General features: G+C 40.2%; 1 protein-coding gene across 1 annotated transcript in view; it reads left to right on the top strand.

Annotated features, from left to right (window-relative positions):
* LOC125708926 (collagen alpha-1(XXI) chain-like) overlaps window positions 1-18,354 on the top strand; it is a 47,242-nt gene that overhangs the window by 5,159 nt on the left and 23,729 nt on the right. The window contains exons 2-16 of the mRNA XM_048976851.1: window positions 5,265-5,378; window positions 5,625-6,185; window positions 6,498-6,663; window positions 7,749-7,974; window positions 9,256-9,429; window positions 9,997-10,074; window positions 11,156-11,167; window positions 11,260-11,343; window positions 11,760-11,813; window positions 12,682-12,735; window positions 12,833-12,886; window positions 13,045-13,098; window positions 13,312-13,365; window positions 13,725-13,778; window positions 15,460-15,513. Coding sequence (XP_048832808.1) covers window positions 5,306-5,378; window positions 5,625-6,185; window positions 6,498-6,663; window positions 7,749-7,974; window positions 9,256-9,429; window positions 9,997-10,074; window positions 11,156-11,167; window positions 11,260-11,343; window positions 11,760-11,813; window positions 12,682-12,735; window positions 12,833-12,886; window positions 13,045-13,098; window positions 13,312-13,365; window positions 13,725-13,778; window positions 15,460-15,513 — 1,752 coding nt within the window. The 5' untranslated portion in view covers window positions 5,265-5,305. The remainder of the gene's footprint in view (window positions 1-5,264; window positions 5,379-5,624; window positions 6,186-6,497; window positions 6,664-7,748; window positions 7,975-9,255; window positions 9,430-9,996; window positions 10,075-11,155; window positions 11,168-11,259; window positions 11,344-11,759; window positions 11,814-12,681; window positions 12,736-12,832; window positions 12,887-13,044; window positions 13,099-13,311; window positions 13,366-13,724; window positions 13,779-15,459; window positions 15,514-18,354) is intronic.

Below are 18,354 nucleotides of genomic sequence, written 5' to 3'. Positions count from 1 at the left end.
GCCTTAAATGTACTAGAGTAAGAGCCCACTGACATGACATAACCTGAAATGACGTTGCCTCTTTCCGTGACACCAACGTGATGTTCACTGTACATTAGGGGATAAATAATAACTGTTTATCAGCCTGGATAAGACAGTCAATCCAAGTTTCCGAAGAGAAGAAACAAAATCAATAGTTGTGTGAAGAATTATGGTAATTTAAGTCTTAAACAAGCATTCTCTTTAACACATTGACACGCCTCCTGAAATTCAATATAACATGGAACGAGGAACATAGCCATTTGGGAATAGCTCAGAAAGTGCAGCCTTTACATGTTTGTCCTGTTTAGATGAGAGGTCCTTTTAGACACCCATGACGATAGACAAGCATAGCACAAGCATTTAAACTGCATGTATGCAGGACTTGGGTGAGATTTGAGCCCACTACTCAGTCAGTGCTACAATATAATAAAGCTGTTATGGTGGTGGAATTATGGTGCAGGCAGGAAAAAGAAGGTGACAATCCACTTGCGGCTCCAAGAGACAACAGGGTTTATTGGGGAAACTAAACATACAAAAGGAAACCAGGCAAAGTAGCACAGAGTAACATGATGACACCTACAATAATATTACACATAATACAATCAAGCAGTAACAATACACAGGGTAACTTTAACTGATTATCATAGAATGACTGACTGGAGAACAGAGCAGGAGCAGGTACTTAAATACACAAGACTAACAAGACAACACAGGACTGGTGAGAACAATCATGAAGCACAGGGAAACAGGAAATGGGTGGATCTAATTAACTAAATCATAGAACTAAGAGACGAACAGGAAAACTAGGAAACAGAATCAAACACTAGGAAAATAACAAAGACAGGTAATACATAATCAAGGGCACAAAGCAAAAACCACAACAGAACACAAACCACAAACTAGGGATAGAAAGCTAATACAACAGAAACACTAGAGAACAAAATCACAAAAACAGACTCACAACTAAAGGGTTTACAGCCACATGCTCAGCCCATAGAACCATGTGGCAGTCCAGAGCACCAGGGAAAGACACTAAGGACTTGGAAAATAGGGAGGACAGGAATGTGCAGGAGACACAAAAGGTTAGGGTGGACAGGTGCTGACCCTGACAGTATCTTGTTCCCCTGCCTCATTCCCTGGGCTTCCTGGGGCAGACAACAGACCCACTGCAACCCACAGCTGGAGTCGTGGTTATGAAAGACTGAATGTACTGTATCTGTCAATTTAAATATGTTTAAATACACTTACAGATATCCTTAAATCACTTTGAGTTACTTCTTAATGACTGAAAAACACTATATGGGGTTTATTCAATTTTTATTGCAAGTCTACTTAATAATAATTACGTACACACAGACATGCACGCATGCCGCATTATTGTAATGCCTCTGTGATGGACTGCTTGGCACCATTTCATCCATAACTATTTTCTCTCAGGGTTTTGCAGGTGTCATTCATCAACTTTAGGAATAACACTTTATTTACCTCGATCATATTTTCTACCTGCTGTGAAACCACTTAACATTTTGTAATGACAAAACCCTTTGACACTTTTGATTAAGCGCCTGCTCTGCAGCATGTGTTGCCTCACTCACAGGTCACGGATGCCCTGTGACAGAAAATCAAAACCTTAAACTAATCCTGTTGTAGCTGGTTGAAGGTTCAAGGCTGCCAGAAATACCAGATAAGGTAAAAACACAGAAACATGCCGTGAGCTTTATTTTGCAATAGTCTGAGGCTGGTACTATACAGAATTGGAATAATGTAGCCCTCTGCTTATGTACAGCTCAAAGTTTGCTCAATGAACTTTGCACTGTTTGCAACAAAAGTTCAAAGAGTCACTGACATTCATTCACGCATCAGTAATTCATTGAATAAATCGGGATTATTATTAAGTGCACCACTGTGGGCTCCTTATCAAGCACTTAGCCGAGCAGAATGGCGCTACGGAAGACATGCAGAACTAATTGCAGCTAATCATCTTCAGTGGAACATGAAGGAGTCTAACTGAAGCCCAGAGCTGACCGCATGAATGTTCCGTTTCACTCAGTGGAATCCTAGTCTAGGCTCTCCTTTCGCATTGCTGTAAGTTAACCATGCAATTAGTCACGTATCACTGGAGCTACTGAAGGAAAATTCTCTCCATTTCTCTACACTGCCTTATAGTATCCAGAGTTTAAGGTTATTGAATTATTTTCTCCTGTTTTCTTTGTAGAAGCAATTTGTACTCTTCTGTCTCTCGAAACTTTGGTTAGTGTATAGTATCAAACTCCTGTCCTGGGGGGCCGGAGCCCTGCAAATTTTTGGGTTTCCCCTCATTTAATACACCTGATTCAACACTTTGCAACTCCATCTACTAATTACCACACAGCTTTTGAGTGAAATCATTTGTGGTGGAACTGGGAAAGAACTAAGCTACATAGGACTCTGGCCCCCCAGGACTGGAGTTTGACATCCCTGATCTTTATGGATATCTGAGCATTGCATTCATCTCTTATGAAAATAATATGGTGTAAGCCCATGGAACTTTAAAGTACATCTGCTGGTGTAATATACATATAGCCACTTAATTTAACAAATGGAAACTCTATAAAAGTACAGGTAAATGCACCACCTGAAAAGGGACAAGGACAAAGGATGATGAATTTTATGTTGGTAGAACTACATGCCCCTACTGTCCTGCCAGAGAATGTTTTTGGGAAACTCACTCTTCCAACCTTCGGTAAATAGGACGTCAGTTCTGTGTCTGTTCATCCAGCTAAAGTTACCTAAAAGATATGAGGCAGATGCATTCAATCTTAAATGATAATTATGAGTCAACAATTTTGGACTATTTTTCAAATTTCAAATAAAATATCTATTGTATTGTTGTAGCATAGTATGTTTGTGCTTGATGATGTCATGGTTTTATATCTAATGAAGTACAGTACTTTGCAAAAATCTTAGATAAAGATGATATTGATGATATTAAAATAATGATGGTGTAAAGCTATGTCACGTATGTCAAAGAGTGGCAGCTTAGCCATTTCAAAACCTCTGAAGTCACCCAGGAATTTGCAGAAGTCATCCACCCATGCATTTTTTGACTCGACCACTACCCCACCTTGTCTGGCTAATCAGCACCTCATTGAGTTATTTAAGTAATAAAACTAATTAATTAAGAGAGCTGGTGGTGAAATTTAACAAACACATGGAATGGCTGAGGTGCCCCTGAGAAGATGTTTGGGAACTGAAGCGGTGTTCATCTAGCCATCCAACTAGATATCAGTAACTTTTTGGAGGAATTGAAGAAATTCTGTTTATTTATTTGTTTGTTTATTTTTAACTGTGACTTGCACAGGTTCTAATAATAAATTGTGTTTATTTTCTGAGCAAATATACACTTACTACCCAGATAAATAGCCTTAAACATTTTCTTTGACTGCCTAGAACTTTACACACAGTACTATATGCACCTGCAGAGACCTGCCAAGATATGTAAACCAAACGAGGGAGATATTCACCCTTAGTTCCTTTCTTAGCATTTGATGTTCATCTAGTCTGAAAGGAAACAGCCATGTTTATGCTATAATGCATGCCAATCCAGTTACCGTGTTCTTGGTGTATCAAAGCCTTTTCTTTTATTCTGCCGACTATGCGTCTAGAGACAGCGGTTGATGTCTTGTACTGCATACACCCAGCAGTATCAGCTTGACGTTCTTTTATCCGTAGAAAGGAAAGAATCATTTGACTGAGTTGTAACTAAAAACAGAATGTGCCCCAGTGACTGAAAACATCGGTTGGCAAACCAAAGAATGATTCCTCAGCCACAGCTGACGTCCCTTGAAGGGCCGTCTGCCCGCGCGCTTGAGTATTGCTTTGCCTAAGTTTATAAACCTTGTGCCAACTGAAAACAGGCCAGCATGTTTATTTTTGCGTCTCTCCCTTACGTTGTTAATTTCTTTGGCTTTTGCTTGTGGTTGATGGAGTGCTATTTGGCAAAGGAATAAAAAACACCCACTTTTTCTGTGATAGAAAATAGGGCCGTAAATTTAAAACCAAACCAAGAAGACTTTAATGAGGCAGAACGCAGAGGTTGTTGTACAAGACAAATAAAAGAAGTTAATTTTGTCTGGCTCAGCGTCATATTTATGCCGTCCGATCACATGCTCATTTTAATATGTTTTTTTAATTATTATTATTATTAGTTTATTTATTCTAACACATCGATAAACATCATCTTCTAAATGAAATAAAGATAAATTAAAAATGTTAGAGTCAAGCTGCAAGACGTAGAAAAAGCTGTGTTTTCGCTGAGCTGATGTATCTATATGTGTTTAGAGATGCATCCTGGAACAACAGTAACACATATTTTCTTTACAATCATTTATGGTTATTGAAGCTAAGTGATGTTTAAATAAAATCACGGGTGATTTTGTTTTGAGGTAAAAATGTCATTCATTTTTTCCTACCTTTATGTATATATTGTAACGGAGTTGAGACAGTGGGGTGGTGATTCCCAGCATGCACTGCTCCTGCCAAGTTTATTCGGGTTGTTTGTGGGTCTGTTTTAAGGGTTAAATCAGTTATTAAAGTTCCTGTGTTTCATGTTATGGGGGATGTGTAGGAGATAATTTCAGTTAGTTTCATTTAAAGTGTGGAAGTCACCGTCGGTGAAATGCCATGTTGTTTGTATGCCTTGGGCAAGGTTTCAGCCAAATAGGTTAATTGTGGTGCTGAGCGTGAATTGCGCTATGCTTGGTGCCAATTGTAAAAATAAAGCTGAGCATTTTTTTTTCTTATACAAACTCATTTAGTGTTGGCGTGGTTTCGTACGATAACGTGTAGAACCAATAAAATCGCAACAATGTATTGCTTAACAACGTATGCTTCGTTTCTTTGTTGGCGAAAAAGTCATCCAAAACTCATAGGTATTTATCTTAGACTGTTGCGTTCCATACTAATGCCAATGATAAAGACTCAACATGAATTTAGTTTTTCGTTTTTAAAATGTATTGATCTTTTCTCTGAACAAGGGCTTTTCTGCTCCAATTTCACTTTCCATCCAGTCCAATTCCGGTGGCTTCCCCTTAATTTATCTAGTGCCTGCGACCCACAATCCCCTGGGACAGATGCAAATGAAGCAGGGGGAACGGCGCCTGGACTACAGTATATTTGTGTCTCACTTTAATAACATATTGCACTGGTTTCAGTGTATAGCCTTTATAATTTTAATACGCTAAAGCGATTGTTTTTTATTTTAGGCTTGTGAGATTTACCACCATTTTGTAGCGGCTGTGTAAGGATGTTTATACCACTGGTACTGCTGCTGTTCCTGCCCTTTTTGCAAGGAGAGGATGAAGATGACGTCAGAGCAGGTATGATTGGAAACTTACAGCATTAAATATCAAAGAGTAGGAGTTTGGGTATCATGTAATATGAATACGGACATTACAGTGAATACAATTTGTTGGACTTTGGTAAGTTAAGCTCATCATAGCTATTTAGTTTTTATTGCATTAAGTGATTTACCTGACTTTCATTTATGCAAGCAAGTTGCAGTCTGTTGCCTCATTATTTTACTATGAGAAGAATGTAGGAGGATGTCTGTTTCTTGTGTGTAGGCTGTAGCACCGCTGTGAATGACCTGGTGTACATCATCGACGGCTCCTGGAGCGTGGGCTACACTGACTTTGCCACCGCTAAGCGCTGGCTGGTCAACATCACCAGCAGCTTCGACATTGGCCTACAGTACACCCAGGTGGCCGTGGTCCAGTACAGCGACACCCCCAGGCTGGAGATCCCACTGGGCCAGCACCAAAGCAGCCAGGAGCTCATCGGGGCCATTGGCGCCATTAGCTACCTGGGCGGCAACACGCAGACAGGCCGAGCCATCAAGTTTGCCACCGATCACGTGTTCCCCTCCTCCAGGCGCACCCAAGCCGCCAAGAACCGCATCGCCGTCGTGGTGACGGATGGCAAGTCGCAGGACGATGTGGTGGATGCCAGTGTAGAGGCCAGGGCCCAAAACATAATATTGTTTGCTGTGGGTGTCGGTAATGAGATCACAAACTCAGAGCTGGTGTCTATCGCCAACAAGCCCCCATCCACGTATGTGCTATATGCAGAGGACTACACCACGATGGATCGCATCTGGGACGCGATGGAGCAGAAACTCTGTGAGGGTGGGTTATCTGTGGGAAATTCATACATACACTTAATCTAGGAGAAGAATGAGATATATGGTTCTCTTGAATGAATGAAGTTCATTCATGATGAAGTTTAACCCAAGATTACAGTGAAGGCAAGAAAAGAACATAAATGATCTTTATACTGAAAGTGTTGGTGCAAAGAACAACTTTTAACTTATAAGAGTCAGTGTTTTTTCAATGACAGCTGAGATTCAAATTATGCCCTTGCATTTCCACATGTTATATAATAACTATTGCTTACTATTGATTAGTATTGTTTTGCCATTTTTTTGTTTTAAATCCTAGAGTCAGTGTGTCCTACGCGGATTCCAGTGGCCTCGCGGGATGAGAAAGGGTTTGAGTTGATGCTGGGTATGAAGATTCATGAGAAGGCCGAGAACATTCCGGGCTCTCTACTGTCTGAGTCAGCTTACCAGCTGAACCTGGAGGACGACATCACAGAAAGCACTAGGTGGATGTTTTTAGCGAACATTTGGTTGGATTACAGAGAATCTTGAATTAGAAGTAGGTGATATCAGAGGGACAACACTGTGCAAAGAGCAGATAACATTGGAGAGAGAGAGAGAAGGAGAGAGAGAAGGAGAGCACTTGGTTTGATTACATCCATTACAAAGGATGCAGAAAACACCAGGGGGTTACTTCAAAGAGATTGCAAGGTCAGGGTTATCAGAGAATATTGGGTGAGTGACATGACCGAGAACAGGAGAGTGATATCAAAGAGTACTCTACTGTTTGTGGGTACCATTATCGAGATCATGCGGTGAGAGAGATCACATGGAACATATTACAGGTTTGTCCCATTCAGCACACTTAAAGCCAAATGGTCTGAGATGTTATACATTGTGGTCACGTATGTTGATGTAAGAAGCGAAGTGCGCAGGGATTTCTTGAAACCAATGGGAAACACTTGGTATCTGAAGAGGTAAACAAGAGATATGCCACAACAAAAATGAAAGTCCTTTGGATGCATGTTGGGCTCTGATAAGTTAGTCAACTTCCTTGAGTTTGATGCATATTAGTCATCACTCTTGTGGTGCATTGTGGTGTATATCCTTAGCAAAAGTGTGGATAAAGTACATGCATATCTGACAAACAGGACACCCCTGAATACTTGCACAAAGTGCATTAATGTGCATGTGAAATGTGGTAGTGTGTAAGTGTGGACCAAGTGGGACAATTGTGACAAAGCCACAATCTCTAGTGAGGGAGATCACACGGTCATGTGACAGAATGCATATGGTGAGTCATGTGACAGTATACAGAAATCATAGAAAACACCACGGTATGTGACCACACATTAATGAGATAAAGTGATATTTTATAGCAAGACCGGTGATATTAATCCTATTAAAGCAATAAACAGGACACAGAAGGACTGGCTCAAAACAACCACAAAGTATATTTCTAAAGATACACCATATCTTGGGAGAAACTTTAGCTGACATAAGTTGAAAGCTTCAGAATTTAGAAGGATAACCAAATTTATGATCTATTTAGCAGGTCATCTGCTTTTTCTTTTGAATATTATTCATTTAGGGAAATCTTTCCAGAAGGTCTTCCTCCATCCTACGTGTTTGTGGCCACCCTTCGACTGAAGACCCCAAGAAACCAGGTGACATTTGACCTCTGGAGGGTGATTTCCAAAGATGGTGTCACCCAGGCTGCAGTGACCCTCCGTGGAAGAGAGAGACATGTTGTCTTTACCACCACGGGCATCGCTAGTGAAGAGCAATCTGTCATTTTCAACAACCGGGGCCTCAAGGTTAGTGACAATTGACCTGTGATGCTCTGTCCTGGAAACTCACCAGACGAGTGTTGAGTCTTGAAAAGATTTACAATAAAATGGAAGAGTTTTCTTGTGACTGTAACTTCTGAAGGGCACACAGCTGCAGTCAGCTGCTGGATAATATCCCTCTACCTTGATCTCCTGCCAATAAGTTCTTAGCATAAATAATAGCCTTTTCAACCTGCCATTAATGTTTCTCATTAGTTATCCTTCTCATATGCTTAATGGATTGGAATACACTCACCATCACGGGCAGGAACATTATTATGATGGTGCAAAGGCGAAATCTGACCTCCTGACCCCTTTTCATATTTAAGTTCATTTTGAAACGTTCATAATTCCATTAGACATCATCAGAGTAATTTGGAAAGACGGTTTGCAAAAGTTAGAGTGCAGGCAGACTTTCCATTTTCCCCTCTGCACTCATGTACAGGGAGGAAACTTCGGTTTGGCAAAATATAAATTAGGTATTTAATACCCCTGACATTGCAGCCCGTTTGAAGGGCACCTGAAATACACCGGCAGACAATGTGTAGAAAATCTGGTTTCCACGGGAAATCCGGCTTAATATCGAGAGATTTATTGCGGACATCAAAGATGATCTATGCGTTAGGTAAACTGTTTTCGCGCTGAAATAAATCTTATGCTTGTCGAGAGAAGTTGTTAAAATGAGCATCTGTGAATCCAAAGTCATAAATCAGTATGCTTCACATCTCGGAAACTCCCATATAATTAATAAAAAAAAATCTTAACACAAAGTTTAATATCTTATGACTGATTCCTTGTAAATTATTTATAACAGATGGAGGTGGGGGGGGGGAGGGGGTGTAATCCTTATGCACCTTTGATATTATTTATGTGTGACAGTGTTTCAGTCTAAGTAAAGACTTCAGTTCACTAACTTTAAATGAGTATCTCCACTTACCCGGCACATATCATTGTAGAAATTAGCATTACCCATGAGTCACATAATCACATTTAAATATTATTTATATTATACACTTCATTCAGATGAATGGAAGAGGAAAGGCACTTCCAGAGAGGAGGGGGTGTGAGGAGGGGGTGTGTTACTCCTGGGTGATATGTGATGCGTGTTGGGGTTTTATCATAATGTTTTATGCATACATTGAAAGTTGTACATTAAATGTATTAAATGTACATATACATGGGAGGGGGGGGCGGTAGCAGGGGGTTTGCTAGAACAGGCTGTTGAGTAGTTGCCTCAAATGCCTCTGCTCTTCTGGAACCTTCTGACAGAAGCTCTTTGATGGGGGCTGGCACCAGCTGAAGCTCCTAGTTAAGCCTCGGCACGTCGTCTGCTTCCTGGATGACGTGCAGCTGGAAGAGCGCCCCCTGGAGCAGGCTGCCCCCATCTACATCAACGGCAAGACGCAGGTCTCCAAGAAGGTGCGGAGCGAGACCACAGTTCCAGTAAGTATGGCGAGGGGGTGATGTCTCCATGCTCCTTCCATGAGCGAACGTGTCTGGATTTATGTGCAGGAATATACAAAGAATGATAAAAGGAAATGTAGCACAAAGTGAAAAGCATTTTGCATATAGCGCCATCATCAGGTCTATAGGTATGATTTTAGCTGGCCTAAGTATTGGGGGCAATTCTGGACCACTCCACCAAATTTGGTGTGTCTACACCTTATGGTCCCTGCCCCCTATATTGTTATAGTGCATAATAATATTATTATTATTATTATTATTATTATTATTATTATTAATAATAATAATAATAATAATAATAATAATAATAATCGTCCTATTGTACCAACATCATCATCATCATCATCCAAGATTCAGGATTGTTTATTTTTCACAGACATGTTATGCAAATGTATTACCTAATAAGAAAAATCCTAGCAAATACAATAGGGTTCCAGTACTAAATATTAAGGAATAATTTCTGTCATAGGAATCCTGTTATTCAGCCCATATGCATAGATTTAAACTGCAAATTATGACGTGACTTCGCGTTCAAAATATGTTTAGATCGAGATTCAGAAGCTGAGGCTTTACTGTGACCCTCTGCAAAGTGAGAGAGAGACAGCCTGTGAAATATTCTCCGTGGTAAGTTGCACCTCGATTCCTCACCCCTTCAAAATTATCATGCTAATTAGGAGTTAAGTTGCTTGGCTGTGATTCGCTTTGCTTCACTGCTCCAGTAAACGGCTCTCGATGCTCTCAATCTCCGTCATGGCGCAGATTTCCTGAAAAATCCTTCCAGCATCTCGGCTTTAATGTCCACCATTTGTTGTGCCGTGGTGTTCCCCAAAATCCCAAAATCTGTACAAAAGCTGAATGTCTGATGTGGTCTCAATGCACCATGGGAAACACCCTCACTTCGCACTGGGTGCTGTTGCCTTCCTCTGTGGGGCTTTGGTGATAGAAAGTCACTTTAATTTGTGTAAAATGAGGTTATTATTCCCAATGTTCCAACACATAAAAGTTTTAATGGGGCACCTTGTATTTTGTGGGAGAGTATTAATTGTGTTTTTGTTTCCTATTATGTACATTATGTACATTTTAATAACAATAGCTGAAACTTCAGTTGTAATTTAGACTTTATATTTATTAAATGTTTCCAGCAATTAACTAAATTTAATTTAAATCAAATAAAGGATTGAATACAGCTTGAAATTATTTTCTCAAAGTATGTAGATGATGCAAATTTAGTTTTTTAAGCATAATAATATTCACTGCACCAGAATATGGAAGCCTTTCATTACAGCCCAGTAGGTCTATTCTCTGTCTAGTACTAAAATGGTCAAGAGGCTGTTAGAACAATAGAGAAACATATTGACATTCTTCTTACATGCTATACATTTTTAGTTCAGCTCATATATTGCTTTGTACTTTTCATTTATTTAAATGTCGTTTATTGTCATAGTTAATGTAGTTGTAAATTTGTCTCACATAAATGTCTCCCTTAAATAAGTGTCAGGGTACCAAGTACCAGGCATGATCTCCATGAAACACAAATGGAAAAGATTTTGCTGGTGACCATATCATGACATATGATTTAGCATATTATTTCCAAGCATCCCATGTGCTGTACAAAATGTCTTAATTGTCTGTTTTGTTTTCAAACATACATTATTAGGACTGTCTGGGGAAATAACAATGTCTTTTCTTATTTTCCTTCACAAAGGATGATGAAAGGGTAAGTAGAGTCGTTCCTGAATCAGAACTGCTGCAGTCACATGATCATTATCCAAGGCAAACTAATCAGCTGACATCGGGCTTCGTGTTCAGTGTCCTCTTGACCGGTCGCCCAGCGAGGAGGACTGCGACTGTCACACTGATCCCCTTGCCCCCTCCGGCCCTCCTGGTCCTGTGGTAGGCTCCCATATTTCTTTTGGCCAAGTCTGACTGTGCATGAATGGACACAGGTCCATACGGTTCCTGTTACATTCATTGGTAGTAATTGTACAGTTGGGCTTGTTTCATCCTTTCCAGTGTTTTCTGAATGGAAATCCTGGCAGGGAATCTGTTCTCAGTATTTATACAGCAGGTTCTTTAACATTCAAATGTGATGGTAGCAGTATTTTTAACTTTTCTGTGGTGTGGACCAAGATGTGCACCTTTTACTGTTAAATAGGTACCAAAGTCTTGCTCCGGTTTGTATTTTGGCAGGGTCACCTGTCCTTTGATGAGGGCTTTTACGCCTCTTGGAGATCCATCACATGAACGTCGTTCAGAGCTAGGATTCCATATAGAAACCAAACATGTTTTTTTTTTTTTTATCTCTTCAGGGTCTTCCGGGAGAAAAAGGAAAGGCAGGACCCCCGGGCCCTGATGGTAAGCCTGTGAGTACTGCCCCCCCATTCAGACCTGTTTAATGCCCTTTCATCCTTTCTTTGTATCAGTAAATGACATTTAATGACCTACATGTTTGTCTTTAGGCAGGTATAAGTTATCTGATATGTATTTTTTCTTACATTAAACCAAACCTCCTGTGGTGATTGAAAAAGCAAGAAAACTTTCTAGTTATATGTTAAAAATTGCATTTAGTTACGGAATCTCGATATAATTCATGATCAGAAATTAATTTTGACATAGTTTGAAATGTTTACGTAAATAATTATGTATTAACTGGTGTGCATTTCAGTCATATAGTGTCAGAAACCTTTCAGTGAAATTTAAACAAACAGGTAAACTAATTCCTTCCTGCAGTATCACACAACACCTGGACTTCCTTTCCGCTGGCACTTACGGCGTAACCTGTCTTTTGATGTGATCTTTTGACAGATATATCAGTTTCAAAACAGTTTTATCTTCTAGATGTAAATTAAGTAAAACCGAAGATGTGCTGTCAGGCTCGGCCTTATTCTTAAAAACTGTACCACTTAAGGAACAGAACTTGCTCATTCAGGAAAAGCCAAAACCAGTATGAAAAGAAAGACAAAAACCCTGAACTCTAAAAACAAACATATACAAATAAATCTATAAATAAATAAAAAGCCTGCCTCCATGCTTCCTCGCTCATCCTCCCAGCTGATCCATTTTAAAATCCACCCAATCCATTCATCCAGTATGAGCTAGCTGGATCTCATAAACTGTGGAGTCTGCCAGCACTAGGCTAAGGCTCAATGACAATGAAAAGTGACCAAATCCAGCCCTGTTCTATTGGTAATCTTCATATTGGATCATAATTTGTTCAATGTGCTTATGCAGGGCAGTCGTGGTGAACAGGGTCTGCCGGGAAACCCTGGGATGCCAGGGCCGAAGGTATAGAACCCATAACCTACCATTTGCCCTGTCTGACAATTTGAAATCATTGGCTGGACTTGTAAACAAACAAATATTGTTTTCAACTCCTTTGTAGGGTGGGGCAGGATTGCCTGGGTCTAGAGGACACCCCGGCCTGAAAGGTGACAAAGTAAGGTGTTATACTGTACTTTTTGAATATAGTGTAGAAAGAGATTAAATTTAAGGAAACCCAATCAGAAAGCAGAACATTGAATCTCCCAGGATTCTACAGTGTTTGTTCATTTTGGAGTGTGTCATGTGATTTATTTTATATTGTTTTATATGCAGGGTGACGAAGGAAGACCAGGCTTACCAGGACGCCCGGGAGCTCCAGGACCTGTGGTAAAGTCTAGCCAGCTCCCCTCTCTCAGAGTTAGAACAGGACAGTGAGCTACTTGGATTATCTTACGACCATAAATTCTGCAGGGGCTCTTGATCGAAACCGATATGTACAGATCTGAGATGAATAATCGAAGGAGAATAGCAGGTCAAATCAGAAGACATCTTATGGATTGTTAATGTCCATATTTACAAAATGTTTCCTTTTAACTGAAGGGCCCAGCCGGTTCAGAGTTACTTTCAGGCACTGTGGGAAAACCAGGAGAAAAGGTATGAATAAATAAAACGTGCACCATGACCCTGCACTGGAAAAATGGTTTTGGAAAATAGGTGGATGAACGGATGGTTGGATGGGCCTAAAGCATGTAAATAAATGTTAAATAAATTTAATCTGAAGCTCATCTCAGGAACTCCAAAATTCATTAATGGACATGTGGTTGGAAGATGGATGCTTTGAACTTTTCAGAACAAGAAGAATTTGAATTGAATACAACTAAGTTGCCAGTAAAAAACAAAAATTACCTGAGCAGTCATAGTACAATGATATTTCCATAATCAGCCCGAGTTGGAGCGATTGCACAGCTTACGTAATGCACTTATCATAAAATAAAACTAATTCATTTTTTTAGGGAAGCCAAGGAATTAGAGGACCTCCAGGTTCGCCAGGTCAGCCAGGACAGAAGGTATGAATGATTTCTATGTTGTGTTGTTTAACTCGTGATGATACTTCTGGTGTTTCCTGGTTTCCTGTTTTGTGTCGTCAAGTGCTGCTTGATACCTTTTATTGTATTGCCTGGCCTTTCATCGCATAGGCCAAGAATCACTGATGTAAGTAGGTCGTAATTTATCCCGTAAAGGATGGAAAACATGAGTCATCCTTCTTGAACAATTTATTTATCTTGTCTGGCATCAATTTATTTCATTAACAGCTGCCGTATAATAAGAAATGCAGAGAAATTAAGAAAAATGAGGCATGAAGGATGAAAAGGCTCAGTTATGCTGTGCTGGAATAATCACAGCAGTGCGGGAAGTTTACTTCATGTCATTTAAATGTAGCATACTGTAAATATACAGCGGTTCTGCTAGCTTTTCTTTGTCTGTCGATAATGTTTTCTGAGTGCGAAATTCAGCAGCGTAATATCTAATAAATATTTTGAACAATCCCCTAAAAATCGTCCGATGTTCACAATATAACTTACCAAAACATTTTTTGTTATTATAAAGTTTATGCTGGACATTTTGAATATTTGAAAAATATTCTGGGTAATATTTTTTTGGTGTGCGTACTACAAAAAAACAATAATAATAACAGACTGGTCAAATAGGCTAGAACAGCTGAAGTTAAACAATTTGAATTTCACGACCAAGGTCATTTGTGGAGCTGATTTCACTTAGAAATGGTAAATGCAAAACTGCCAGTTACATGATTTATGTAATTAGGAAATCTCTCTCTTGAAAATGTTCAATTTATGATTTTATAATTAACTACTGACATACTATTTCTGTATATTATACCATTAAGCAGAAAGGAATTCTCATAGTATTCTGCACTTCATAGTAATCAGTAATCTAACTGCTTAACATACTCCAATTCTCCAATAGACATTGTAACCTGGTGTGTTTGCAAACATTCTGCGGATGGCACAGTCATGGGGGGTAGCTATAAATTCTGGGCCATGGAAAAAAATGTTGTCTTGGTTGCCCAACTAGGGTTGCCACTTTCTGGAGAAATATGGGATGCCACACCCCAGCAATAAAATTTGAGTCAGGGGGTGGGGTCCCCAATGGTAAAATGTTCACGTTTATTGTAGAATTTTCTACAAGCATATAACTTATTATTTAGCGTACTCACAGGCATATGTAATGCTGAGGCCCCTGAATCTGCAAGGGTATCCGATGCCCCTGGGGGCAGCTCAGAGTGACTGGGTTTTGTGTGCATTACTCTTCTCCTTTATGGTATATTCATTTCCAGGGTGGTCAGCTGAGCAGTTCACCATGCAGCTCCCTCTGAAGGCCTCCCATTCACGCTGGATTGAAAAAGCCCTGCAAAGGGTTTGTTGACAAGTGATGTCGGGAAATGGAGTACGATAGCATCTGCTGTGCTTAGCAGTGGTGTGAAAGATCACAGATCAGGTGGCTGTGGCTAATCAGCACATGGAAAAAAGTCCTGTTACGCTCATCCGGCGATGCTGGTCCTCTGTCGCTCCTCCACTCATGCGTGATCCTCCAGAGCTCAGCTGGACTGTTTTATTCATTACTATAATTGCTATAATTGTGCTTGTTTTGGCTGGCGAGGGGAAGAGTTTAGCTTTAAGTATTGCAGTGGCCCATTTCTTCCCTGAAAAGGTTTATTTTTCTTTGCAGGGGGAGCTTGGGGCCCAAGGTAGAGATGGGCTGACAGGGCCACTAGGACAGAAGGTAAGTGATTTCACTTCTCTTACAGGACCTGAGACCGTAACAATGATTTTCTATTCTCTAAATTGTCAGAGCATTTCTATATGGAGAGGAACGTCATAATAATACATCAGAGTCGAATTTGTATGTTTCAGTAACAGCCACCCAACAATGAAAATTTGTCTGTACCAATCAAATCAAAAGTACATCCATTCTAGATCCTACTGTGCCTGTACACAACTTAATATTTGTTTTGTTTTATACTTCCACAAAGTTTATCGCCATAAAAATTAAACGGGCTAACTTGGATTTGCTTATCACTGAATTACATTAAAAGATGAGCAGAGAATAAATTGAATTTGTCCATTCTGAAATTAACCAATGGGTTGTTTTAATCTAATTTATCAATTAATTACATTTTAATGTCATAGAAAAATGATGTTGAATGGTACAGATTAACTGTTTGTTTTAAGACAGGGATGTCAAAATCCTGCCCTGAGGGCCCAGAGCCCGGTAAAGCTCAGTTCTTTCCCTGTTCCCCTACAAATGATTCGGCTCAATAGCTGTGTGGTAATTAGCAGAAGGAGTTTCAAGGAGGTAAATCAGACGTCTTAAATGAGGGGAAACCCAAAAATGTGCAGGGCTCTGCCCCCCCAGCACTGGTGTTTGACACCCCGGTTTTAAGAGAATGGGAAGTCAAAAACCTTAAACCTTTTTAAACTTGCTTGGAGTGATTTGTGATTTCGTATTAAGTTAATTCCCAGCTCCAGGATGTTTCAGCTTACTGGAAAGCAGGTGTTGCTGCCAATGGCGTCTTACAGCCGCTGCTCATGAATTCTTGCTGCGCAAGAGAAACGCCTGTAACCCACCATGTCACCCCACTGTCTGATCATTCCTTATTATGTCCCCCAGTGAGTATCTAGCTAACACAAGAATTCTGGAAGCTTTAAAAAGCATTAGCGTAGGACAGTGGTGCTATTATACTGATTGATTCGTTCATGGTGAGTAGCTGTATTAATTAAGCAGAAAGTCAGTAATAAACTACTGTCTGATATTCCAGTCGCTCATGTTTTACTGCATACCATATATATAAGTACTCCGCAAAAGTTTTAGGCAGTCAAAGGAAAGTTTTAAAGCTATTTATCTGGGCAGGAAGTGTATATTTACTCAGAACACAAAACACATTTTAACATTAAAACTTAAAATTATGAAAAAAAACACAGTTAATACTCACCTGAATTTCTTCTGTTCTCCAATAAGTCAGAGAGGTATTGATTAGCCATATGAGGTGAGCTAGTGGTGAAGTCAGCAGGATGTATTGGATGATTATTGTAAATATTCGGGTGACTTTAGGAGAGGTTTTGAAATGGTTAAACCAACACACTTTTATAGGCATAATAACAGTTTTGCATAAGCTTCAAGATTGTTAGACTGCCTTTAGAAGACTCTTGTATGGTATTGTGTAAATCTGTAGGAGCCATGTTTGTGGGTCATGTGACACGTCACATGGGTGGGGTAAAGGGTCAATTACATGTTCACAGTTCATTATTGGAGTGGAGGTGAGCAGGGATTTGAACCTTTCCTGTTAACAGAAACCATGTTAGACGTGTTAAGTTGGTATGTTTATTCACTTAAACACATGTGGGCATTAGGCTCAGTGCAATAGGTGCACATACTGTATGTGCATATTGGCAATGAAGGACAAAAGAAATGTCAAAGGTTAATAAATTAAGTTATCACTATCAATGAGTAAGTTTCTCCAAACAAGAAAACACATGTCAAGCAGACTCTGCCTGCGTCAGCTGCAAGGTGGCACTACTATAGGAGTAATATGCACAACAGTCTCCCGTTTATCCATCCATCCGTCCATCCAGTTTCCAAACCGCTTATCCTTCTCCCGTTTAAAAAGTGAAATATTTTAACATTCGCCCACATTTTCCTGCATGCTCCTTATCAGTTCTTATGATACTGGTCCCTTTAATTTTAGTTTTATTTCCATAACAAGTCATTTATCCATGTCACCTGAATATGCCATACTGCAGGGATGGCCAATCTAATCCAGAAAGGGCCAGTGTGTTTCGCTGCAGGAGTCCTCACACTGGGCTTTGCACAGCTGACCTAAAGGTTATCCCAAACACCTGCATACGCACTGGCCCTCTGCGGATAAGGTTGGCTAAACCTGCCATACAGTGAACCGCATATTACAGCCCATTATCAGAGAGAACAGAGCCTCTACTCTTTTCTTTATGTTTAGAGGTGTGTAAAGGCACCCTGAACAGCATGAATTCAAACATATGTTCAGCACCAGGGGCACCATAGGGGCACGGATACCCTGGCAGATTCATGGGGTCCAGCACTTTTTAGGGGCTTATGAATACATATATATGAAAAATATAATATGTGTGGAGAGTATTATTCCACCACTGTGCAAATTGTACCGTTGGGGGACTCTTATTTTTTAGCATTGACAGTGGCGACCCTAGTGGGGGAACTTGTCTTGGGGCCCAGAATTTGTAGATCAGCCCCTATTCAGTATCACACGGTAAAGTGTGTGTGAGAGGTCCTGTGGTGTGGCTGGTGGCTGCTCTATGAACGTGTGGAGTTTGCATGTTCTCCCTCTGTTTTGTAATTTTCCACCTGCAGTCAAAGGCCATGCATTTGGCATCTGTGAATACTGCCTGATTGTGTCTGCGTGCCTGTGATGGACGGCCATCCCCTCTAGGGTGTACCCCTGCTGGGGCAGACTCTAGCTTTCCAGGGGACCTATGCAGACCTTACTTGGGAGGCTTCCCTACAAGAAAATGGAAGTTGACTTCACTTCCTCTGCATGTCAGGTCCTTTGGTGGCCCTAGACACCGACCTATT

This window comes from Brienomyrus brachyistius, chromosome 15 (assembly GCF_023856365.1).
Source record: "Brienomyrus brachyistius isolate T26 chromosome 15, BBRACH_0.4, whole genome shotgun sequence".
NCBI lineage: Eukaryota > Metazoa > Chordata > Actinopteri > Osteoglossiformes > Mormyridae > Brienomyrus > Brienomyrus brachyistius.
Note: the sequence above shows the minus strand (reverse complement) of the source record. Positions and strands in the feature narration are given on the sequence as shown.